We start from the raw sequence: 26102 nt of genomic DNA, 5'->3' as shown, positions 1-26102 counted from the left end.
ACTGTATGTATTCCATGGCTCGCCCAATCTTTAAAAGTATCTGGTTTGTGATTTGGGTTAAGATCTGAATTATTTGCAATGGCTGTTATTGGTGAGGGAAAAAGAACTTGTCTTTAGTTCTATCCCAAACCTATAGTGTAGCCTTTGCTAAAAGATATGCATATGTTTCTGGAGGGCAATAACATTTTTATATGATTCCTGCGCACATTATAAATGTGATAAACTATATTAAGAGATCACTTTACCCAATGCAGACTCTTTTCACCTAAAATATGGCAACTGTTTAACAATGCACAATAAAGCCACAAAAACATCCAATTTAAATAATTGGGGTGGAATTTTAGTTTGACCAATTGTAAAATACCAGAATTGGAATATGAGGAGGAAACTCTGACTAAAACATCCCTCTGCTTCTCCAAAAAAGTGCCATGGGGTCTTTTTCTGTCTACAAATGTTTTATATCTCATCCATTGACTTGCTAATGGCTCTGATGGAAGAGTGCTGGTGATCCACTAGATAGCACCACTTTCTGTATCACCTGTATGTTCTTCAAAGGCCCAAGCACTGTCTGAACCAGCCTGGCATTACTTCTCTTGTGGTAGCTTGCAGAAGCATGGCACCAGGTGGTATGGCTGCAGATATATGATAGCTGGTGGTTTCTGAAGCATTGGGAATTTCTTATTTTTGGCATTTTGAACCTTTAAAGTGGTACTTAGTCCTACATAAGACGGTAGCAGGTTGACAAATGATTTTCACCAATTTCTTACTAAGCTTCTTATGACTATATTAACCTACTGTATAGAAGAAATCATATTGAAATAATATATATATATATGTACTGCTGATGTCATCATAATTACCAAATGCAATCAACAAGCAAGTCACCATAGAATTTTTATTTGTGGGATTACAGAATATCCTTGTGAAGCAGCTGGAGTTATGTGTTGAATACCTGTGGAAGTCTGAAAGATATGAACTGATTGCTGAAGTTAACAAGCCTATCATTGCTGTATTTGAGAAACAAAGAGATTTTAAAGTAAGCTGGGTTTCCAATTAAAATTTCTGTCTTAAAAAAACGAAAAGTAGGAGGAAAACACAGACCAGTGTTCTTTGAATTGGCATATTTTAATTTTATTTTAATATGCTGGGGGCGGGGTTCATTCGCCTTTTGATGGCTGAGTTAAAAATATCTTGTCTGAAGCCTGTGCAAGGTTACGGAAACCCCATGAAAATATATTTTCTATGGTTTCTGTAGCTCTGAGATCCCCTAGATATAGTTTTCATTATTCAGACCTACATTAGTAAAATTACCATATACAGTCACCTATGAAGGTAGTGACCAAATATTGTTCCATCTTCATGGCTGTTCCGTAGCCTACATGAAATGAGTATATTGGCCTTTAGCTCAGTTCCAAGAGGATTGGGGTTCACATCACTATAATGACTGATACCCTGACATGCAATGAGTTCAAAAAGTGGGCAGGCTTCTGTGCCTATGTGAAGTTCATTGCAGGATTAGGGTCTAAACAATCCCCTTTTGGGCAGTCAAAGCAGAAAGACTAACTGGGTGGTGGGGAGGAGAAACTATCTACTCAGGGTTTGGGTACATTGGTGGGGCAGAGGATGGAAACTCACATTGCTATCACCTATGCTTTACCTGTGCCATGAATGGATGAAGGGCTTTGATTTCAAATCCTGCTCCTTTCATAGGCACTAAAATCACACTCGCAAATTCCTTTGGACAAATGAGCCCGTAAAGCTCGTTAAAAACATAATATTGTTGCCTGGTGAAATTACATCAAAATTCTAGCCATTTTTTATGTAGAGATGTTAGTCTATGTCTAGCATTATATGCTCCTTCTAGAGGTCTATTCTTATTTTTACAACTCCTTTGAGCAAATGAATAGGAATTGCTATATGCATTTATCAAAGAGTTGATTTTTAGCAGTGAAAATGTTTAGATATACCTAAGCATAAAAATAACCTAAATTACAGGATAAAGGATTTAATGTTGAAATTATTCCGTGTTCGCTTTTGTTTTTCTTTAATTTCAAGTAGAAAAGCAATTACTTAATAATAATCCAAGTAATTGATTTCCTTGTTTAAACTGGAAAAAAGTAACTTAGTATGGGATGTAATTTAGGAAGCAGGGCCCCAGTGCAAAACATGGCTTTTACCAGAAGTTCACACTATGATAATAAAGTTATAGAATAACTGAAACTGAGAAGGAGTAAGGTGCAAAGGTGGTATACAGAGACTCCTGATGCCTGTCCTGAGGCTGCCCCTTCTGTGCTGTGTCTCTCAGGATGTTCTCTTAATTCCATTCCATGCCCACTGAATCACAGCTCAGTAATCAGGATGAGTATTCTCATCACCGGCCATCCAGATGTGGGGGGACCATCACCAGATAGATTTCTTTTTCTACACATTGGGACAGACTTATACTGTAACTCTTTCCTTACGGAGCTATGCAAGAAGGCTACTACCACCCTAAAACTGTGTGGCCAGGAGAAGGCAGAAGTCTTGAAATTGACCTCTTGCAGCTGCTACTGAGAATAAAGAAGGTAGCCACCTCCACATGATTGGAAATCCCATGGTGGCAAATTTAACCTGAATAAAGCCTTTAAAATATAATTTTACATTGCACTTTTTCTGTTCCCTTTTACCTTAGAGACTGTCAGATCTGTACTATGACATCCATCGATCATATCTGAAGGTCGCAGAAGTAGTGAATTCTGAGAAACGTTTATTTGGGCGATACTATCGTGTTGCTTTTTATGGGCAGGTACGTCAGCCTCAGATTCCGTGTATAAGTCCATGTATCTATAGATATAAAGGTGCACATTTTGGGAAAATCATTCTGGACACACTTTTCTTAAGGAAATTAAATGAGGCAAACATGGTCAACATTGAAACTATGTAGTAATAGTAATTAAAAAGCCTGGGCTGAGCCCAGAAGTCTTTACTTTACATCAGTGTAAACTGTTAGAGTGGATTTACACTGGTGCAATTGAGAGCAGAATTTGCACCTCAATTTCTAGTCATTCCTTACTCAGGCAAAGCTGATTTTGAAGTCAAGGTCAGTGATGTTTTATGTGAGTAAGAATTTAATAAAACCTAATATTGCCCTCAGTATTCAGTCCTATCTTTCTAGTCAGCATAAACTAGAGCTGTGAACAGTAGCTAATTTGTTGTGTTTCTTCCTGACTTTCTGACCTTCACTTTTCAACCCCTTCTGATTCTATGCAATATGCTGTACAGTAGTTGTATGCTATCTACTGTGCTTTAGCCTGTTCAGAGCAATCCCTGTGGCATGAATTTATGCTTTTCCCCACTGCAAACCATTGTGGGAGGCCAGCATGTTCCTTTAAGACGTGTTTGGCAACCATGCAATTTTCACTCCTCTGTAATAATAAGGTGTGTAAACAACAGATTGATATGAATCATTCTGTTTGCTAATTAGTTTTTAATGCTCTTTTCTTCTTTTGGTCTTATTCAAGGCTGTGGTAAGTTCTCTGCTCTTTTGCATGCTTTCTTTAATTCTTCTCACTCATCCTCCCCTGCTCCCGGTACAGTTTACTTAACCTTAACTTGTTGTGCTTTTCACTATTCAGTGTGGCAGATGAAATAACATTGTTTCATTCATTGTCACATCTCACAAACTAATTTTTGTTTGTTTGGTTTCCCTGAATTACAAAAATGTATCCGTCACCGTGCTGCATCCGTACCATGAGCCCTACTGCCAGTGACCTCAGCGAGCACTTTGCTATTGACTTCACTGGGAGCAGAACTGCACCCTGTGTTTCTTCTGGTGAAATGTTTATTGTAGCACTAATGCTGTTTAAGTGCAAAATTGTGCACTCAGTGGAGTAAGACTCCTAACTCTCTGCTAAGCTACACGGGACCTACACCAATTACAGCTGGAACAGTGGCACGGTACACCTGTCGATCCCCTCTGTGAGTCAGGGAGGGTAGGGAGGAGAAGGAAATGACCAAGAATTGGTCCCTGTTTGCTGGTCAGCAAAACTGAACTCTTCAGGTGCAAGGGGGACAAGCAAAGTGCACCCTACAAAGGACTGCAGTGACTTACTTTCCTCCACCTTTCTAAGGGTATGGCTACACTTAGAGCTGCACGGCGCTGCTGCGGGAGCGCTCCCGCGGCAGCGCTTTGAAGTGTGACTGTGGTCACGGCGCCAGCACTGGGAGAGAGCTCTCCCAGCGCTGCAGGTACTCCACCTCCCCGTGGGGATTAGCTTACAGCGCTGGGAGCCAGGCTCCCAGCGCTGGGGCAGTGTTTACACTGGTGCTTTACAGCGCTGTAACTTGCTGCGCTCAGAGGGGTGTTTTTTCACACCCCTGAGCGAGAAAGTTGCAGCGCTGTAAAGCACCAGTGTAGCCAAGCCCTAAGAAAGAGGAAGCAGGGGAGGCATTGTGACTCACCAAGTCACAGTTCCTTCCCAAGGCAATTCCTGGGGCAGTGCAACTACATGCCAGTCTTCAGTAAAGGATAAGCCTTAAGGTTAAAACTAGTCCTACATGAGTAGCTGAGCTGTGCTCAAACAAACAGGATTAAAATCTTCATTATAATGCAAAGGCTTTTCTGCAGCCAGTGAAACAAGAGCAACTTCGTTTAAACAGCCTTAGTGATATAAAGAGTATGATTGTTTTGCAAACAAATGCCGGTTGGTTTATACACTGGCACACGCTTAATTTAAGCTGTAAACAAGCACACATGGCTTTAAAGTATATCCACGGAATTTTTAGTTTCACTAAGAAGTAGAGAGCTTTCATGTTGTGGGAGGGGAAGTTGGCTTGGATTGTTCCTAACAAAGCCCCAGTGACAAAAGATAGGAGTGTAATGTGAAATTAAAGGTAAGTGCTTTAAAAGAACAATGATGGGTAATAGCATTTAGCAGGGCAAATCTGAAGTGATGCACTTAGGCCTTGGCTACACTTGAGAGTTACAGCGCTGGTGGTGGCTTTACAGCGCTGTAACTCACTCCCTGTCCACACTGGCAAGGCACATACAGTGCTGTATCTCCCTGGCTACAGCGCTGCTTGTACTCCACCTCGACAAGAGGAATAAAGAGAATAGCACTGCTACTACAGCGCTGGGGTGACAGTGTAAACAGGGAATAATCTTACTACGCTGTAACTGACCTCCGGAAGCTTCCCATAATGCTTTTAAGTAAAGATTACTCTCTTTGTTTTGTTGTGATGCCTCTGTTTGTTTTGTTGTGAACTCGGGGCTTCCGGAGCTGCTTATCAAAAAAACCAAACACAGCTGTTTGCTGTGAATGAGCTCCCTTTGGAACGCCCACAGCTAGCGTTTGCTTGAAGAGAGGGGAAGGGAAGGGGCTTGAGGAGAGAAGCAGTGCGGGGGAGGGGAGTCCATTTCGGGGAGGCTGCTTATCTAGTCTGCGAGGAAAAAAACAAAGAGGGCTATTTGCTTTCAGTGAGTGAGAGAGGGGTGGGGGAAGGGGTCGGAACTTGCAAGGCAGCTGCTGACAGAGTGTCGGCTCCAAAAATCCACTCTCTCTCCACCCCACGCTCCCCTTTTGAAAAGCACGTTGCAGCCACTTGAACGCTGGGATAGCTGCCCATAATGCACCACTCTCAATGCCGCTGCAGATGCTGCAAATGTGGCCACGACAGTGTACTGGTAGCTGTCAGTGTGGCCAGATTGCAGCGCTTTCCCTACTCAGCTGTACGAAGACAGGTTTAACTCCCAGCGCTGTACAGCTGCAAGTGTACCCTCAGTCAGTCAAAGAACATCCTTTGGTTGCAAACAGTTTACAAATGTTCTCAGCACCATATTACCAACCGTACATGACAACCTTAGAAATAAGGCCTGATCTGAAAGGAAAAAAATCAATCCATTTCCATGAATGCCTTGTGCCTACATACTTTTCCCTCTGAAAAGTATCCTTTTTGTAATTCTCTTTGCCCCACATGCCAGTAACTTCCATTTTCATTATACACCTTAGACTTTTTCATCCATTCATTACCAAGAGTATTTGAAAACCTCAGTAATGAAAGTTTATTTTGATCTTGCTTAAATTAATTTAAAACTGTATAGACACATTCTTTTTCCTACTTTAGACAGGCAGGCAGGCAGGCAGACTAAGTACCCTTTACATCTAAGTGATACCACATCCAAACTTTACAAAATTAGATGCCCAAATCCTTATTTAGGCATCTGTTATTTTTCAGAGGTGCTGAGCATCTTCAGCTACTATTGACTTCACTGTTGTATTCACAATTTTTTATTTCAGTGGAAGTTGTGGTACATTCAGCATTTCTGAAAACCAAGGACTTTTATTTAAGCTCCTACATATGGATTTGAGTGCCTAGCCTGAGGTTTTAAAATGCTGGACAACAGTATGATAGGTATTTAGCCATATAAGCAAAAAGTTCTAACGAAAATATAGTGAAAAAATAACTTTTCAATAAAACTATGGACATTTAGACTGATGTAAATTTATGAAAATTGCTCTATTCAGTATAATATAACTGAGATACAATAGAGTGAAAATCAGCATTTAAAAATTAAATACCTATTCAAAAGTGGCAGAAACATTATTATGCAAAATACTTACTTCTCCTATGAGTAGCAAGAGCATGGTGTGCCACATTTGTATTTCTCCCCTGCAACAAAAACTACCCATAGAGGGCAGATTGGATAGAATACCCTTAGAACAGTGCAGCTCCTTGGTGTGTGTATTCTGTGTTGACACCAAGTGAGGATTTCAAAGGTTCACAGTGAAATTTTAAAACTGCACTATTTTAACCCTGTCCGAACAATGGACCAAAATCACTCTATATAATTTTCCAGTGTATCTGACAGATTAACCTGCCATAAAAAATGGGCACAATTCTGATTGCCTCTGGTGTCAAGATTATAATCAAGGTCATGCCATTCCAGCAAGCAGCAGCCAACCTGCTCTGCAGACATCATTCTGTTGCTTCGTTCCCTTAACTGATTTCCTAGAATAAAATAAGGAATAATAAAAACTGCTTCAGGGTCTTGGTGCTACTCTTTGAAGCCTCACTGGACGGGGCTTACTCTTCGCCTGCGACTCACTTTCAGAGACTGATCAGTTGGGAAACTGAATTTGATGGTGTTCAAGGTATAACTGTTGGGAGCTGAATGCCAAAATTCACAGTGTCGGGTCAACTGTTGAACCCCTTGTGTATGAAGATCAGGATGAGCTTGGGCCCTGCCACTTTGGGGGTGCAATCCAAGCTATCTTACAATAAAAATGACCCACAATATGCTAGGCACTGTCAGGATCTTCCCTAGGAAACAAGTGAGACCGGCAACTTCACATACCACAGAAAGTGGTGATGTCAAAGGGGGGAGGGAAAATGTGATTCTTTCAAAAGCTTTTTAAGTTGCATATGTGTGTGGTATCTAGGTAACATGGTGATGGGCTCATTACAAACACGTCAGATAGATGCTTTTCCCATCCAGCTGGCTGAACAAGTCATTACACTTGCCAGAATTCTTTGCCAGCAACCTCTCCATAAACATTTGCCAGTGGGCTATTGCAGTTCAGCAAGTCATTTCCCACAGCTGTCCCAAACCTGCTGTGTGTCCATTTGTTGTACACTAACTCCATCTTAAACTACAGTATGTCCATTCAATTTCATTCCTTTAAAAAGGGGCAGAATTATGGTGTCTAGATTTCAGAATGTAATAAAAAATATATATCTCTTAAATATATACCTATATATTGCCTCTGGCCATAACATGTGTGAACAGGGTGCGAAGAACTTTATGGGGCCCAGGAAAGGGCCAGGTACAAGCAGGAAGCCACAGGCAGTGCTCCCCCCATGAGCCCATAGAAGCTATGGGACCATGCTTCTGCACTAGAATGCATTGTTGAGTGGTCTGGGAGTGGTGAGTGGAGCAGTGTACATCATCCCAAAGGCACAGCCTCACTCAGAATCTCAGAAGGTAAAACTTGCAGGCTGGTATTTTGTACTAAAATACTGGATTTGTCCAGCACTTCAGTATCTAATGATGACTATTATTACTGTTTATTTGTACTGCAGTGGTGCCTACAGGCACCAGCCAGATTGGGAGCCCCATTGTGCTAGGCTCTGTACAAACACATAGTACAGAAAAAGAGCCCCAAAGAGCTAATAATCAAAGTAGACAAGACAGACAAAGAGTAGGAGAAACAGAGGCAGCGCAATCTTGTCCAAAGTCACAAACAGATCTGTGGCAGAGCTGGAAGTATTTGAATGGGAAATGTACAGTTTTCCTTTGAAGCTTTGAAGTCTTAGTGTCTTGAAGATGTTCTTAGACCAGTTTAGAAAGGTGCTGAGCATCCTTGAGGTCTGTGGGAGTTGAGACCTTGTAGGAGGTACTCAGCATCTGGTAGGATCAGACATTTCCCTTTGCCAAGTTAATGGTCATATGGGGGCAAAGGGACCTGGCCAGAGTGCTTTTGTGCTCCATCAATCCTGGCTGGTGCAATGGTCCATTGGGGCCATTTCAGGCAACATAAATTAGAGATGCAGCCTGCTCCCTCAGGTAGACCTGCCCTGCCCCGTAAACCAGAGCAGAAAGGAAGTAATGTAGGGCCATGCTTCACCACAGCCCAACTCCTTTGAGGTGATATGTTGCCCCAGGAATGCACAGAGGAGGAGGTCCTTTTACTCCCTTGAGCTTAGGGGCTATGACAGTGACTCTTCTTTGCATGAGGAAAGAGAAGCTCCTTCAGCTCTCCCCACACTGGATAGCCATTCAACGTCAGTCGCAGCCTGTCCCTAAATGAATGAAAGTTTACTGGAAACCAATAACCAGTTTTGAGAGTTCACTTCTACCATTACACGCAGTTGATCACACTGTCCTTATAAACCAATAGCAGGCAATATTACAACAAAGTGTTTCCATGCATTGATAATGTGACCTCAGCTGCTTAATATTTTAAACCCCCCTAAACTGGAGGATATTTGACTCTTACAAATATTTTAATCTGACTCTTAATGGTTTTTGCCAGATTTGTGGCATATGGCAGACAGGATTATTATATGGTTTCCAATTAACTCCTGCTTCTCATTTGAAGTTTTGTTAGAGACCACGCTTTTAAATAATATCTCTCGCGTTAAAGAATAGAAGAAATCTATCAATCATCTTTTTTTACTTAAATGATTAACACAGGTATCATCTCAAAGTGCTGGATTGCATCAGCACAGCAATCTGACACTTACATGTAAACGCTGTGCTTTAGCTAGCAAAAATGTATAGTGCCAGTGACTAAGAGGATATGCTACCATAGCTCAGAGCAGGATTAATTTCAAAAAAACTTCTTTTTTTTAAGTCAGTGGTTACATAAAGCAGATGATTTTCAGTCAGAACAATCCAAATTAGCTTTTTATTGGGGTTGGATAGAATTAATGGAGTTTTCATCTATTTCACCCAAAGTAGTTTTCCATTGACTTCAGTGGGAGTGAGATCAGAAAGCAACTTTTGATGCTGCAAATGTTTCCCGCATCAGAGTCCCATCAAAATCAATCACCTGAGTAAGAGTTTACAGGATGTAAGCTCTTCAGGCATGGATTTGTTCTTCATTTGTCTGGAAACTGCCTTGCATGCCTATGATGTGATTTCGATAATAATAATAATAATAGGTTAATAATAAGGTTAAATAGGTTACTATTACTATTCTTTTTCTTCATTTGTTTCCAGCAACACCCACATTGTGCTAGGCACTTTCTAATCTTAAAAAACAAAAACAAAAAACAATCCTCTGGAACATTTTACAATGAAAAGGAGACAGAATGGGCAAAGAATGTGAGAAAATGTTGGGTTAATTTTTACTAAATTATATGTGAAAGAATGAGGGAAATTTCTTTCACAGTTTTCTGTGTAGAACAGGCTGATAATTTTAATCATGAATCTAGTTGCTGTCTGTGCCCCTAAGAAATGTGCATGGTATGAGTCAGCTTTTGTAAGCCATAGTGGCAGGTACCATATTTTCTTTTTACAGCAAAGTTTTATTTCCTATTCCCAGATTCATAGATTTTTAAGGCTGATGGGAACCATTAGGATCATCTTAATCTGACTTCCTATATAGCGCACCCAACTACCGGATGCATCAGAACTCAAATCACAGTTTCCATAAGGGGATCACAAAATTTTCTTTGTATTCTATCTCAGAGGCATTCTATAATTAATGATGCAGCACAGCGATATTGACATTATAGTGTAGCATATGGAAATAGTGCTTCCCTTCATTAGAGGTACTGCCGGCCCACTTTGCTGGAGAAATTGGGAAGATAAGTCATGGCCAGATCCTTCTCTCTCTTCAGCTCTGCTGAAATAAAGATCATTTCCTTTATCTCTTTCACATGTTCTAGATGAACATTTTTAGTTAATTTATTTTTACAAAGCTGTAACTGCCTCATAGCATTTTGTAATTATTGGCCCTGCAGAAATTAATAATTAATCTTTTTTTCCTCTAATTTTTCTCCTGAGGCCAATGTTGAAATGTGATTGAGTTTAAAAATACTGCTTTTTGCCTGGAGCTTTCCAAGGTACCACCAGTGGGAATTAGACTCCCCAACTCCCAATAACTTTCAGTGGGAGTTCAGTGCCTTACGCCCACAGGCATCTTTGAAAGTCCCAGATTGTATTTATACGCTTCTGCCTGCCAATAGGTCTTACTGAAGGTACTTTTCCTCTGGTGCTTATTAAGGAATATTACAACTTCAGGCATCTGTCCCACAATATGTTAGGGCTGCAGGGGTTTGTTCGTTTGTCTTTTTGCTGTCCTTTTTACCCTTATCATTCTGACTTGCTGCCCGCATTGTAGCTGCTGACTTTTACTGACAATCTCCTCTGACATCCAAGCTAAATGAGTTATTTTCCATTGACAAGCAATGGGGCATTTTTTGGGTACATGCTGCAATATTTGCATCATCAAAAGTCCAGCAACGGAGTATGAAACCCATCCAGCTTATGCCCCCTGCTCCCCTGCAAGGATGAGCACCACAGGTCAGGATTTAGCCCTATTTGTATTTTACATTTTACACTTGGATACTAAATAAAAAGCTGGTTTTCCCACTGAAGTATAAGATCATTGTCAGTGGTAAAGTCCAATTATTGTTAATGGGAGTGGTGCATGTGACCTGTTACATTCAGTCAGGAAAGATTTTATCCTAAACTGTCAGTATATGCCAGTTATGTATGTTTTATTTGCATATGGTGTATTTTATATATTAATTTTCTGATGTAAACATTTCTTACGGAAACTGGCAGGTTCTTGTTTTATTCTTCAACAGACCTTTTATTAATACACTGCCAGCTACGTCCAATGTTGTAAGTACATGGCTTTGCAAAGACTGCAGCAGTCTTTTTGTAAAAGTCGACAGTCTGTGCAATTTTATCTTTTCAGTGTAAATAAGATGTTACATTGTCTTTGAAGATATCACAATGTATTACTGGTTTTTTTTAAGATTACAGCAGAATACTCTATTTAAATGAACTCAGATACAGATCAGTTCATTTTTGCTCTCACACAGTTGTTGTGCATGCAATCCTACACCCAATGAATTTTATGGTCTTATTGCTTGAAAAATTTGTTGTGTGAGGAGAGAACTGTATTTCATGTAAATCCATGAGCCACTACTAATTTAGTCATCTGTAATTTATAACTAGAATGTACCACTAGATGGCAGTCTCTCCACACAGCCAAATAAAAGCATGCATTCTATGCAAATAAGTATCAAACAAATCCTCCGATATCCAAAGTTGTTTACATTGTATTTCACAATAGTTGTCTTGTCCAGCTGATTAACATTTAGATGCATGTTGGGTCTAATGTCAAAATTTGTGTAATGTGTTAGCTTCCTTCATCATTCACATGCTGTAGCACTCAGAAAAACCAATCAATGACTCCAATATCTAAACAATTGGATACATTAAACCTTATGTCACAGTAAACTTGTATGTTTTATTTTCTGTTTACACTCAGTTTGCCATATCTGTTACACTGATTGATCTTTTCTGTTTGTTTTTGAACAGGGCTTTTTTGAAGAAGAGGAAGGTAAAGAGTATATCTATAAAGAACCCAAGTTAACAGGGCTGTCTGAGATCTCACAGAGACTGCTAAAACTTTATGCAGATAAGTTTGGAGCAGACAATGTGAAGATAATCCAAGATTCCAACAAGGTATGGGAGAAATGCTGTGTTTAGATGCATGTAAAGTGGGAGCAGTGCATTCAAATTTGACCCATAAAGTTCTTTCAAAAACACATGCTGCACTTTTGTTAATTGGTGAAAAACCTGTTCCTTTCATTCAGAATACTATGGGCTGGATTGTGAAGTTACCACAAGCCCTGAGTAAGAGGCAGCACTTAGTGGCAGTGATGCAGGAGCAGAGTCCCAGTCTGGTCCTGACTGTCCCTTGATCCAGGGGTATATTAAGCAGTGCAAGCCTTTTACCTGGCACTGTTTAGTCTACCTTCTGCAATGTGTCCGCTGTACTTGGTGGTAAGTTAGGGGGAGAGTCAGAGCTCCACCCCCTTCCCATCCCAGCCTTCTCAGATCTGGAGGGGGTGGGGGGGTGTAGGAATAAAACCCCATGTGGGTGGCTCTCCCCCTCTAAGACTATACTTACACTGTGAGCTAGGGGTCTCTCTCTCTCTCTCTCTCTCTCTCTCTCTCTCTCTCTCTCACACACACACACACACACACACACACACACACACACACACACACACACACACACACACACATATATACTCGTGCTAGCTCTCGTCAAGCTAACACAAGTATAAATAGCGGTGTGGCTGCAGTAGCATGGCTGGCAGCAGCCGAGTACAATCCCACCTGAAACTGGTGGCTTGAAAGCCTGAGCCCCAGCCCAAACCATCACATCCACACTGCTATTCTTAGCACTCCAGCTTGAGTCCTGCTAACATGAGTCTGTCTACCTAGACTGGGTGGCTCACTCCCAGCTGCAATGTAGACATATCCCAACTATGACTCATGATGTAGGCAGTCCATTGAGGGGAGCAATGGGTCACATTATGCCCCCTGCTTCTCTGAATGGGTGAATGGCATGGGTCAGGATTTAGCCCTATTTATATTCAACACCCATATACTAAAGAAAAAGCTGATTTTCCCACTGAAGTGTAAGATCACATCACCACACTTTACTCTACACCACACTGGCATTTCCCTCTGTAAGGCTGTTCCTGGGAGCCAAAGATTTAACACTGTTGTGATACTATAAACATTTCCAAGAAGGTGTTTCTAGTGGATATGAGCAGAGTATAGAACTAGTGCACTAGTTTTATAACAAAAATGAGCCATGCCTTCTAGTAGGGCCTAGGGCTGCACTGGCCTGGTGATGTAGCCATAGGACAACGTTGTAAGAATACATACATCACAAATGTGTATTACCATTGCAAGGCAGAAACTGGCTATTTCCTTTCTAATTCATTCAACCCACATCCAATGTTGCCTTTGAGCTGTACTCAAAACTCCCATTGACTTCAACTGAAAAACATGCCCCATAGTTAGTTATCTAAATATTAATGTATGTGCCCAACATTACTTTTGAAAATCATGAGCTGTGTTTACACAAATATCAATAAAACCACAGTGGGTAAAAACCGCAAGCCTGTAAAAAACACTCAGAGATTGTATTAGTAATAATACTAAGTCAGTATCAGATAAATTGTTTCATCATGTGTAAAAATGTTAACACAGGTCAACCCCAAAGACTTGGATCCAAAATACGCCTATATCCAGGTCACGTATGTCACGCCTTTCTTTGACGAGAAGGAGGCTGAAGACAGGAAGACTGACTTTGAAATGCATCACAACATCAACCGTTTTGTATTTGAAACGCCTTTCACGCTGTCAGGAAAAAAACATGGAGGGGTAGAAGAGCAATGCAAGAGACGCACAATCCTGACAAGTATGTTGCTGCCTTTTTTCTGTGAAGAGTTCTGACTAAAAGAAATTGAATATGATTTCAAAGGGCAATGCTGCTCAAAAATCAATGGGCATAATATGGTCCACAATCTGTTGTTTGCCAACAGTTTTGTTTTAAGTGAGCAATAACCATTTCATTGTGTCCATATTTCTGTGCATAGTCTTTAATATGCCCAAATTGCACACATTATATGATTTTGCAGACAATTACATTACAGAAGAAAAATGATCTGTTTGTAGAATAATCAGCTGACATTATTCTTCCTTGTTACTCTCCTCTCACTCACCCCACTTTCTCAGTAGAGTTACTCCTGATTTACACCAGTTTAGTGAAATCAGAATCCTCATTCTTTATTCTTCTTAGGTTGCATAGTCTAAAGCAGAGTGGAGCTTGTAAGATTTACCTGTTTGGAAAAATAAACCACTTCAGATATGAGTATTTGTTAAAAATTAGAACGATACCAGGTTTACAGAAGTAATTAATATTACTATATAATATAGAATAAATATATAAAAAACAAAACCCTATATATCTTATGTCTTGTCAGTGGGAGATATGCCCAGAAATCCCTGTGTTCTGAGACAGGAAGGTATCCTTTTGCAAGAAGTATTGCAGGCACCAATTTCCATTGAATCAAATTAAACTGTGGTGCTGAACAGAAAATGTTTAGTTTTTATTCATAATTGAAATCTCATCTTAAAGAAAAGTGATAAACATCCATGAAATTACTGCTAAAACTTGACATATCATCTGAAATTTTGGATGAGTGTACAAGAAACTGTCTGAACATGCACTTGATGAGCTTTGTTCTCAGAAGTAGAAATGAATACAGAGGCTGACATTTAAGGAAAGGCTTCAAAATGATAGAGAATTTAGACCCCATCTGACTTCAGGATATATATTCTCCCCAAAGAGCCAAATGGCAAAAGCTGCCTGCAGCACAGACTTAGTCACCTAAAGGTTTTGTGCAGTCAAGGGAGAAAAATACCTGATATCTGGAGGCATCTCTTTTATGATACAGCTACAAGGGTGAGGCGATGAAGCACAGAAAATACTGGGTGTTCTTTAACTTCTTCTTAGCAGTACTAAGTTCTTTGGGGTGGGGAGGGAATAGTATTGTTGAACTGAAAGGGCATGTATTACGGTGTTCGTGTATTAGCCTACTGGTGTGTAAACTTTTAATCAGAAGATAGGGTTGTTTCATCAGCTCCCCGATTTCCTTAGCCCTGCTGCCTGGCCAAATCTGCTCCAAAGCACGCACTCAGCCTCCAACCCTTGCTTTATTGTACCAGGCTGGAACTTTGTCTCTCTCCACCTTCACTACCACTTGTTCATTGCTCCCTCCACATCCACCCTCCCATCCACTGTCTCATCCCATTGCCTCAGTGTGTTAGATTTTGCATGGATAAAATGGATACATTTTAGAAGTTTTTACATTTATAGAAATTATACACATAAAAATGAAGCATTTATCGTTTACGAGAACTGGATGTAACACTGAAAAGAGGAGCAGCTGTGGGGGTTGGGGCAGCAACTGATGTGCACTGGGGAAAGGGTCAGTGTGTATTACAGATGCCCAGTCTACAAAGGATATGCATCTTTTGCAACCCCACCTACAGAACCATGGCTCTTTAGCTCCAGCAGTAGAAGCTTGTGCTTTTAGCTCAGGAGGTCCCTCACTCAACCTCCAGTGGGTGGACCAAAATGGCAGCCATCGTATACGTTGGGGCTTGTCCAGGGTTCAAAATGATCTGTAACTGATGCTCACCATTGGGTTACATAGAGGCTGAGGAGGCTTCCTAAAGTATGCAGAAGAACCAGAAAGAAGCTTTAGGACAGGCAAGTTTTCCTGCCAAACTTCCCAAGGTCCAGGAGACAAACTCACTGAGTCACTTTGCTGTCTGAGTTGTAAGGAAGTACATTGGATAAAGCTGGTTAGAAAATTATCTGAACTGTTCCTCGAAAAGGGGCTGGTTTTCAAGAATTTCCCATTTTGAAAAGGTTTTGGAAAAAAATAATTTCGAAATTGTCAAATTATCCTGTTGTGATATTTTGAAAATGAAAAAGTTATTTTTCATGTTGAAATTTTTTGTTAAAAAATGTAAGTTAATTTATAGTTTATAAAAAAAAGATTTAAATGAATTTTGAAATTTATTTATTTTTAAATTTCAGTTAACCAAATATTTTTTTCAGATTTTTGATTCATGAAAACATTTGAGATTTTTTACTTCTCATCCCAATTTGGGACAGGAAAAAAATTTGAAATTCAAAAATTCTCTCAGGATGATTTCATTCCCACTTCTTGATTTTGATGAGGCATGTCCTCTCTGTCTGCTTCCCTTTGTGAATATGACAACAGTCGTGTCGGATAATTACTGTTTCATGGTTGATTTGTTACAATTAATGAATGTAGGAGATCTAGGCCTCAGCTAAGCAAAGTGTTTAAGCTCATGCCTGACTTTCATTTTGAGAGTAGTCTTTTTGATTTTAGGGAACTGCTGAAGTGTCTAAAGTTAAACACAGGCTTATGAATCGGGGCCCTAACACAGAATAAGAAATGTGTGAATTTTAAAATCTATGAGTTTTGAGAGTCACATGTTGTCAGATTCTGACAAATATATGAGACAAATAGTGCTAGATCAAAATGGAACCAGTAATGACTGCATCAAAATATCAGTGTAGACCTGATGAGCCAATCCTGTATATGTATTAATTTTCCTGGCCCACAAAGGTGTTTATAAAATGGAAAAAATGAGTGCAGTCTAAACTACGAATCCACTAGCATTGCTTCCATAATTACCAGCTTGTGGGAGTGGAATTTCTTTGAATATTTTACATTTGTTTTTGAGCAGCCAGTCATTTATTTCCGTACGTGAAGAAGCGTATTCAAGTCATAAGCCAAACAAGTACAGAACTGAACCCTATTGAAGTAGCTATTGATGAGATGTCCAAAAAGATTTCAGAACTTAAACAGCTTTGCACAATGGAAGAAGTGGACATGATTAGACTGCAACTCAAACTTCAAGGAAGTGTCAGCGTCAAGGTATCAATGGCTCAGTTTTATGTTTATGTACCAACCACCTTTTTTATTTGGGTCTTTGCAACTCCAGAGTATTCGAGTCTTGTTCCGGTGCCCACTGCAATCAGTGGAAAAGCTCCCATTGACTTTAATGGGTGTTGGATTGATGCCTGACAGTGTTGTTATAATTAAGTCTGTTAGGGTATGTTGACTTTGCAATAAAAGATTCCTGGCTGCTGGACCCAGGTCAGCTGATGTAGGCTTGGAGGGCTCAGGCTGCAGAGCTGGAGCCCTGGCTCTGAAACCCTGAGAGGGTGGAGGGTGTTTTTTAGCCCGGCAGCCTGAGCCCCACAAGCCCAAGTCAATTCACCTGGGCTCTGAGACTTGGTGCTGTGGTTTTTTGTTTTTTTTTTTGCAGTGTAGACATACCCTTAGTGTTCCTCTAATAAATGTTAAGCTCTTTCTAACCTGAACAGCCTAGCCATATTAAACTAAAGCCTGGCACTCAAATGAGCATTCAGATACTTTTTTAAAGAGAACCTTGTACAGGTCAGTTTAATGATTTCTTACGTAGAAAAACTGGGATTAGAGAGAAGAGCATATTTGGCCCTTGTGATTCAGTGTGATTTGTTTTCGACTACATTAGCTAAAATCCAGTGCACTGTTTGCATATGAAACTTTCTAAGACATTCATTTATCTGGCACGTGGGCCCAGATCCTCAGGTGGTGTAAATCAGCACAGCTCCTTTCATTTCAATAGAGCTATTCCAGTTTACACCCGCTGGGGATCTGATCTACAATCTAATTTTGGTATTTTTGTTAAACTGAAATACCTACCATAAATGTATTTGGAAAATGGCACCTCAGAAGATAAACAGTTGCTCTTAAGTCATTGATTCAGAACACGTGGAAGATAAATACCAATGTGTTTAGCTTTGGTTGGGAAATGCTTTTGGCACTTGCCTGAATGCAGCTTTGTGCGAGGCAGAATGTCTTTAAGATGCAGAATACGGAACCAAAGCTCTATTCATATTCACCCTGTACTATCCATTTGAAGTCATTGTCATTTCACGCACTGTAAGCACAGAAATTGACCCCGAGCCTTAAACAATGAGAATTATAAATTACAGTCAAACTGTACTGTTCTGCCCCCTAATCCAGGTGCTTTTCCCCCAACAGGTAAATGCAGGACCAATGGCATACGCCCGAGCTTTTCTTGAAGAAACAAATGCTAAGAAGTATCCTGATAACCAAGTCAAACTTCTGAAGGAAATCTTCAGGTAAACATTCTTGTTTTAAATGTAAACGTTAGACTTTGTTTGGCCGGTACAAACAGATGAGAAACATTCAGTGATATGACATGAAATTAGGCAGAATGTTTTATGTAGAACTAGATAAAGCCACATCTTGCAATTCATTCTTGGGTAAAACTTCTCTTGACATCTGGGTAAATCACATTGCCCTGAGAGCTCCTAGGGATTTATAACTGAGTGCCATAATTTGCCTCAACTAGTTTATAACTTTAAATTGGGGGCATAATATTTTTTCACTGGAGTTTTTTTGCATAGATGTTCTTTGGTGTATGTTTATGCTTGTAGGCAGTTTGCAGAAGCATGTGGGCTTGCTCTTGAAGTTAACAAACGCCTTATTAAAGAGGACCAGTTAGAATATCAAGAAGAAATGAAGTCTCATTATAAGGATATGCTCAGCGAGCTCTCTGCAGTCATGAATGAACAGGTATTCTATTTTAACTTTTGGTGGTGGGGGATGGAAGTGGCTATTTGATTCCTATGATGAATGAATACAATTAACTTCAGGGTTAATACAATTAATCACAAGTAAAATACTAATAATGCAGACTGCATCCAAGAACAATGCAACAATTATTGTGCAAACTTATTTGTGCAGTTTGACCAATGCCACTCAATCCTGACCTGTATAATTACTGCTATATTATGTGTAAAGCTCTCTAACATCCACCAAAATAACTAAAACTTCCTTTTATTCACACCTTTTGTTTTTTCGGTGCTGCGTCTGTGTGTGGACTCTCTTACTTTAAATTAAGAGCATCTTGTTTTGATTTAGGTCAAGTAATAATTTATCTACAATATGAGATTCCACACAGAAACTGGAAGCAAAATAACAAAAGGGTGAATTAAAACCAATTTAGTTACTTTGGTGCATGTTAGTATGTAAACAGCTCTAAATTGCGCCTGGAAAATTCTCACACATGAACAGGTAATTGTACATGAAAAGTGGCTAACTGCACATATAAGTACCATTTGTATGCAGAATTACTCAGTTTACATAATTATCAGTGTCATAATTACTGGTATCTAACAAGGATATTTAATGAACATCGCATAGACCCTGTGACAGCTAATTTATATCATATATCTTCACAAATAGGATGAATGATAACTACAGCTTGTTGAATAATATAAGAAGTGACTCATAAATATACTTGCAAATTTGCTTCACTATCATTGAGCCACATTCTCACGTGGTGCAAATCGATGTAGCTCCGTTAAAGTAAATGGAAATACGCTTATTTGCACCAGTTGGGAATCTGGTCCATTATTTGCTATGATTTGTTATTTCAGGATTCTGATTACCACTAGTTTATTTATGAAAATGTTTGTTGAACTCCAAACATTTCATAAGTTTTATCATATTCTTCAAAAAAGTCATCCAAAAGTGTTGTATTAAATTTAGAAGTGTTGAATTGTTTTTTATTCATGGTTCATGAGTCTCGTGTTTAAATAGTTTTAATCATCCAGTCACTCACCAGGCAAAATGAACAAGTTACTAGCAGTCCACAAACTGAAATTTGCATAAGATATTCAGTGAATACTTTTCTAATACAAATATGAACCTGAGTATGATTGAGCTGTAAGTTTTTTGGGTTTTTTTTTTAAGGCAAATACTGAGAGACTACTACATAATTACTTGTACGTAACAAGGCTCTGATTTTTTTTTCAAGGGTTTTAGTAACACCAAAGCCTATGAGAGCAAAAGCCTAGATAGTTGGTTATTTCCTCAAAACCAAGATGTTTTGAAAATCTCTGTTAAAAAACTAACTAAAAATGTGCGTCTTCCTACCACCATCTTGTCCAGTTTGCCTTTCCTACCTGACATGTTTCAAAAAGAAAGTCCTTTTGCAGCTTTCAATATTTTTCTCCCTGCCAGTTGACCAGTGTCTTTGGAAACCATTGTATCGTATTCTCACCATTGCGAAAAGATTATTTATGGGCACAAAACACCAATTCTCTGGAAAGTTCTTCACAATCTAGTTGCTATGTTCCATTAATAGATCTCTGAGAAATTTGTCTTTTGCTGTTGCAGAAATATAATTAAAGGCAAAAGAACAGCAAATATTTTGCTTTCTGAAAATCCAGCAATAAAACAGGAATTTTTCTTCCAGCTTTCCAAGCAATATGATTTTTTTGCACAGCTTGAGTCCTCTTGCTTCCCTACTTCTGAGCAGAGAGCACCACCACCATACATTTTACACACTGTAAATTGTAGCTGAAATATTTATTTCACATTGGGAAACCTCGAGATGCTATCATAATGGTACCATGTTCTCTACAATGTCATTATGGTCTGGTGTGTTGCTTATTGTTGTATTTGAGACTGTTTTGATAGCACACCCATTGACTGACTCTCTCATTACATATGCTCTTCTCTTTTTTGGCAGCTCTGTCATGGTCCATGCTTATACAGCTTCTCTTCTTCCCTGTCTAACATTTCCCTCAATACTGTAGGCAAAAGTGGTATGTTTATTTTTCTTATGTCTATACTTTCCTTTGATGTCACATGCTTTCACTTGCTGATTTTCTGTTTTACCTACATTTTATGTCCATTTAGTGTCTTGTCTAACTACTCGTGTTCAATCCAGCGAGGGGTTTGCGGGGGGAAAAAGACACAATACATGTGCAGTCTGAGTTCATGAACAACCTTGGCACTAATGATTCTTGCACTGTTAGTATCATGGAGCTTAGCAGAAGGTGATATCCTCCTCAGTCTTTGGTGGGGAAGTGCATTGTCCATGATACGGCATGGTAACCTGTTAATACCAAATGGATGGAGAAGGATCACATTCTGCCTTCCTTGCCATAAGGCAAGTTCTGCAATGATGGCAATGATGGCTGGAGGAGAGAGTCAGGAACATACATCTTAGGAACTGCACAGAAAAAAAAAACAGGTTTAAGCGCAGCATTGTGTCTTCTGTTGCACAGGCAATGGGAGCTCATGCACAGACAGTAAGTTTGAGTCCTGGGGAAAATGATGGCAGCTGTCTCACCACAGCCCCTGATGGCAGAGTGAGCAGTGTGTTTGTATATGAAGGTGATTTGGAATTCCAGGGTGGGGAGGGGAGCGGGTGGAAGGGGATCTCAGAATCCTTCTGTACTTACTTTCTCTAGAAGCCAGGCATAATGAGGAATAATGTTTGGCAAATACCCAAGAAGTACCACTGCAAAAGGCAAGGGGAAGGAGAAAACTTTTGAGTTGCCAAGGGGACCAAATATTACAATAAACACCTGTTTTTCCCTCTGTGTACTTGTTCTGCCTGTGTTGTTTAATCTTTATATACATATTTATTTTATTTCTAATTGTTAAAGATAATAGCCCTGTTCTGCCTTGAGACATATGTTCACATCTCTTATTGGCTCCAGGGAGTATGTGAGGTAGAATTGGGACCAATGATTATACAGACATGTATGCAGAGATACTGGCAACTGGTTTTAGGTAAAATATTCAGATTTAAGAAACCTATTCTGTTTAAATACTCCATTGCATTTTTGTGACGCCAAACTCAACATCTTTGTGCTACTTCATGAGAACCAGGAATGTAAGGTAAAACTGACCTATTTTCATTATTGACGCTGAGTGAAATAGAAAAAGTAAACACAATTAACATAAATGATAAATAGCAAAATGGGCTTCTAGGGCCAAATTTTCAGGTGCAATAGCAAAGTCATGCAAAATGCACAATCACTAGTATGTACAAAATCTTTCTTTGCATGTCTGAATTGTGGGTGCTGAAGTCTGGGTTTAGATGCACAGTAACCCACGTTGCAGACACAAACACCCATTTGCATGCATAGATGCAGGATGTCATTTGTGCAAACTCAGGGCCAGACTCTGCCACCCTTATTCCCATTAAGTAGTGTCCTACTCCCTGACTAACTGAGGTCCATGGGTCTACTTGCAGAATAAAGTGTAAGAGTTTCAGAATCTGGCCCCCTTTTTGCAGTGCTTTCCTATTGTATGTGGGTTTTGTCCTTTACAGTCCTTTCAGATTTAATAATCTTGAGTGTAACAGAAGTAAGGGCTTTTCTTTTTTTTTCTTTTTTTTCTTTTTGGTAAATGTGTATGTTATGTCAAGATTGTCTCTTTTAATTTTTCTAAGCCTAAGTAATCCTTATATGCTGGAGAATGCATATTTCATGAGCTCCAGGACAAGAGAAAACTCTTTTCAGTCACTCTTGTCCCCAAGATCAGTATTCATTAGGAACTCTGATGGTAGCTGATCCCCAAGTAACAAATAAAGTCACAAGAAGGAGTTTAGGAGAAATTCTAACTTCTTTAGCACAATTACTGCCAATATCTTTATTTTAAATTCAGACTTGATAAAGAAGTGTTGGCAAAGATAAGAAACACTGGTGATTCCTAGTGGCTTGAGCACTGGCCTGGGACTCAGGAGACCTGGGTCCTATTCTCAACTTTGCCACCAAGTGACCTTGGGGATAATGATATTGACTTCCTTTTCACGTCTTCATGTAGTCTTTGTTGAAAAGAAGACAAGCTCTCAATCTATTATTATTATAATAAATATAATAAATACACCTCTACCTTGATATAACGCGACACGATATAACACAAATTTGGATATAACGCGGTAAAGGAGTGCTCCGGGGGGGGGGCTGCGCACTCTGGTGCATCAAAGCAAGTTCGATATAACGCGGTTTCACCTATAACGTGGTAAGATTTTTTGGTTCCCGAAGACAGCGTTATATCGAGGTAGAGGTGTAGCAAAAGTAAATGTTGCTGGGACTAAAGTCAAATAGAGGTAAGTCTAATGAGTTTATAAAGTGTAGGTGACTACTCAATTTGGGATTACTTGAGAGTATTGTTGAAAAAACGTTGTTTAGGGAAGTATGCAATATGTTGATTGACAGAATGTAAGATATTCATGTTGAGGATTCCAACCAAGGACCCAATTCTGCCGCCTTAATTCGGGAAACCCTCCTAATAAGAGTGTGGCCTGAGTAATAACTGCAGGATTGGGTCTCCAAATGAAGTTAATTTTTTGAACTACAAGTTTCCTTTATCAAGCATCCAAAATAAATAATGCATTATTTAATAAACAAAAATATAAGATAAGTGAAAACAGTAAAAATTGTTGAAATAAATACTCAATGGATTCATTTTGTTTTCATCTGTTTCCTTTAATTTTTTTTTTAATAAAAAGATTATCCACAAGGAGGATTCAGCAAAGCCACAAGGAATGGAACGAACCTATTCACGAACCTTCAGTAGAACAAACACAGCCCTGCCAGGAGCAGTGATATCAAATCCTGACATTTGACTGAAACATCTTTGACTTTATGCATACCTCTGGAGGACATTTTTTTTTAAGTGTAAAGTGATCATGAACAACACAGTGAAAATGGATTGTGCGATATGGTTTTAATTTATTGGAAGTCTTCACAGTGATGATATTTTTTAAAACTGCTAGCTTGATTTTTTTTTTGTCCAACCCTGTATTTGTACATTTCCTATCTTTTTTTTTTATTGAGAGGCTGAATATGAAGTGAGGCTGAATATGAAATTTCCATTGAACGTTTAGCTCCACAGCAAGCCCTAAGTTTGCTGTAAATGATGATATATCTAATACTAAGTCCTAGTATACATATATTTTAAAGGTCAAATGTGGGTGTTTTATAACATTTAAGTATGTCATAATTGTAAATAGAGGATGTGTAAAATATGTCATTTTTACAAAATTTAAAAGACTATCTTTTTAGTTAATAATTATAAGTGTACTAAAAATATGAATAACTTTTCAGATAAAATTATATTAAAATATTTGTGTATGTGTACAAAAAATGTCTATAAAGATTTCTCTTTGAAGACAGTGCATTGGTTTATAGAATTTTAGAATCATAGACATGTAGGAGGGAAAGGTCATCTAGTCCAGTCTCCTGCACTGAGGCAGGACTAAGTATCTACACCATCCCTGACAGGTATTTGTCCAACCTGTTCTCAAAAGCCTCCAGTGATGGAGATTCTACAGCCTACCTTGGTAATTTGCTCCAGTGCTTAATCACCTTACAGTTAGGAAGTTTTTCCTAATATCTAACCTAAATTTCCATTACTACAATTTAAGCTCATTACTACTTGTCCTATCCTCAGCGGATAAGAAGAACAATTTATCACCCTCCTCTTTATAGCAACCTTTTACTTACTTGAAGACTGTTATCATGTCCTTCCTCAGCCTTCTCTTCTTCAGACTAAATAAACCCAGTTTTTTCAATCTTTCCTCAAAGTTTTCTAGACCTTTAATCATTTTTGTTGATCTCTTCTGAACTTTCTCCAGTTTGTCCACGTCTTTCCTGGAATGTGGTGCCCAGAATTGGACATGGTACTCCAGTTGAGGCTTTACCAGTGCTGAATAGAGTGGAAGAAATACTTCTCATGTCTTGCTTACAACACTCCTAGTAATACATTTGAGAATCATAGAATCATAGAATATCAGGGTTGGAAGGGACCTCAGGAGGTCATCTAGTCCAACCCCCTGCTCAAAGCAGGATCAATTCCCAACTAAATCATCCCAGCCAGGGCTTTGTCAGGCCTGACCTTAAAAACCTCTAAGGAAGGAGATTCCACCAACTCCCCAGGTAACCCATTCCAGTGCTTCACTACCCTCCTAGTGAAAAAGTTTTTCCTAATATCCAACCTAAACCTCCCCCACTGCAACTTGAGACCATTACTCCTTGTTCTGTCATCTGCTACCACTGAGAACAGTCTAGATCCATCCTCTTTGGAACCCCCTTTCAGGTAGTTGAAAGCAGCAATCAAATCCCCACCTCATTCTTCTCTTCTGCAGACTAAACAATCCTCAGTTCCCTCAGACTCTCCTCATAAGTCATGTGCTCCAGCCCCCTAATCATTTTTGTTGCCCTCCGCTGGACTCTTTCCAATTTCTCCACATCCTTCTTGTAGCGTAGGACCCAAAACTCGACACAGTACTCCAGATGAGGCCTCACCAATGTCAAATAGAGGGGAATGATCACGTCCCTCGATCTGCTGGCAATGCCCCTACTTATACAGCCCAAAATGCTGTTAGCCTTCTTGGCAACAAGGGCATACTGTTGACTCATATCCAGCTTCTCATCCACTGTAACCCCTAGGTCCTTTTCTGCAGAACTGCTTCCTAGCCATTCGGTCCCTAGTCTGTAACAGTGAATGGGATTCTTCCGTCCTAAGTTCAGGACTCTGCACTTGTCCTTGTTGAACCTCATCAGGTTTCTTTTGGCCCAATCCTCTAATTTGTCTAGGATGATGGTTGCTTTTTTTGCAACAGTACAGACGCTCTCCGACGTACGCAAGTGTTCCATTCCGGAATGCCTTGCATAACTCAAATTTTGCGTAAGTTGGAGACGTATCTCCGACCATTACACAGGAAAAAAAACTCTCCTATTTCTAGCTTACGGAACTTTTTCCATAAGTGCAGATTTGCATAAGTCGGGTCTTGCGTAACTCGGGTAACTCAGGGAGCGTCTGTATTACATTATTGACTCATATTTAGTCTATGATCCACTATAACCCCCCAGGCTCTTTTCTGCAGTACTCCTTCCTAGGAAGCCATTTCCCATTTTGTAGTGTGCAATTGATTATTTGTTCCTAATTGAACTTCGCAATTGTCCTTATTAAATTTCATCCTATTTAATTCAGACCATTTCTCCAGTTTGTCAAGGTAATTTTGAATTCTAATTCTTTCCTCCACCGCACTTGCAACCCTTCCCAGCTTGGTATTGTCTGCAGACTTTGTTAGTGTACTCTCTGTGCTGTTACCCAAATCTTTTATGAAGATATTGAATAGAAGGGGACCCAGG

At 39.5% G+C, this 26102-nt stretch overlaps 1 protein-coding gene across 1 annotated transcript in view; it reads left to right on the top strand.

The window, feature by feature from the left end:
- The window catches only part of DOCK10 (dedicator of cytokinesis 10), a 226471-nt gene extending 202400 nt beyond the window's left edge, over positions 1-24071 (top strand). The window contains exons 49-57 of the mRNA XM_045030918.1: positions 914-1036; positions 2672-2785; positions 12038-12184; positions 13730-13940; positions 16811-17001; positions 18157-18257; positions 18576-18714; positions 20678-20753; positions 23456-24071. Of these exons, the coding sequence (XP_044886853.1) occupies positions 914-1036; positions 2672-2785; positions 12038-12184; positions 13730-13940; positions 16811-17001; positions 18157-18257; positions 18576-18714; positions 20678-20753; positions 23456-23523 (1170 nt within the window). The 3' untranslated portion in view covers positions 23524-24071. The remainder of the gene's footprint in view (positions 1-913; positions 1037-2671; positions 2786-12037; positions 12185-13729; positions 13941-16810; positions 17002-18156; positions 18258-18575; positions 18715-20677; positions 20754-23455) is intronic.
- Positions 24072-26102: the final 2031 nt, after the last annotated feature.

This window comes from Mauremys mutica, chromosome 9 (assembly GCF_020497125.1).
Source record: "Mauremys mutica isolate MM-2020 ecotype Southern chromosome 9, ASM2049712v1, whole genome shotgun sequence".
Classification (NCBI taxonomy): Eukaryota; Metazoa; Chordata; order Testudines; family Geoemydidae; genus Mauremys; species Mauremys mutica.
This window is presented reverse-complemented; position numbering and strand designations above follow the sequence as displayed.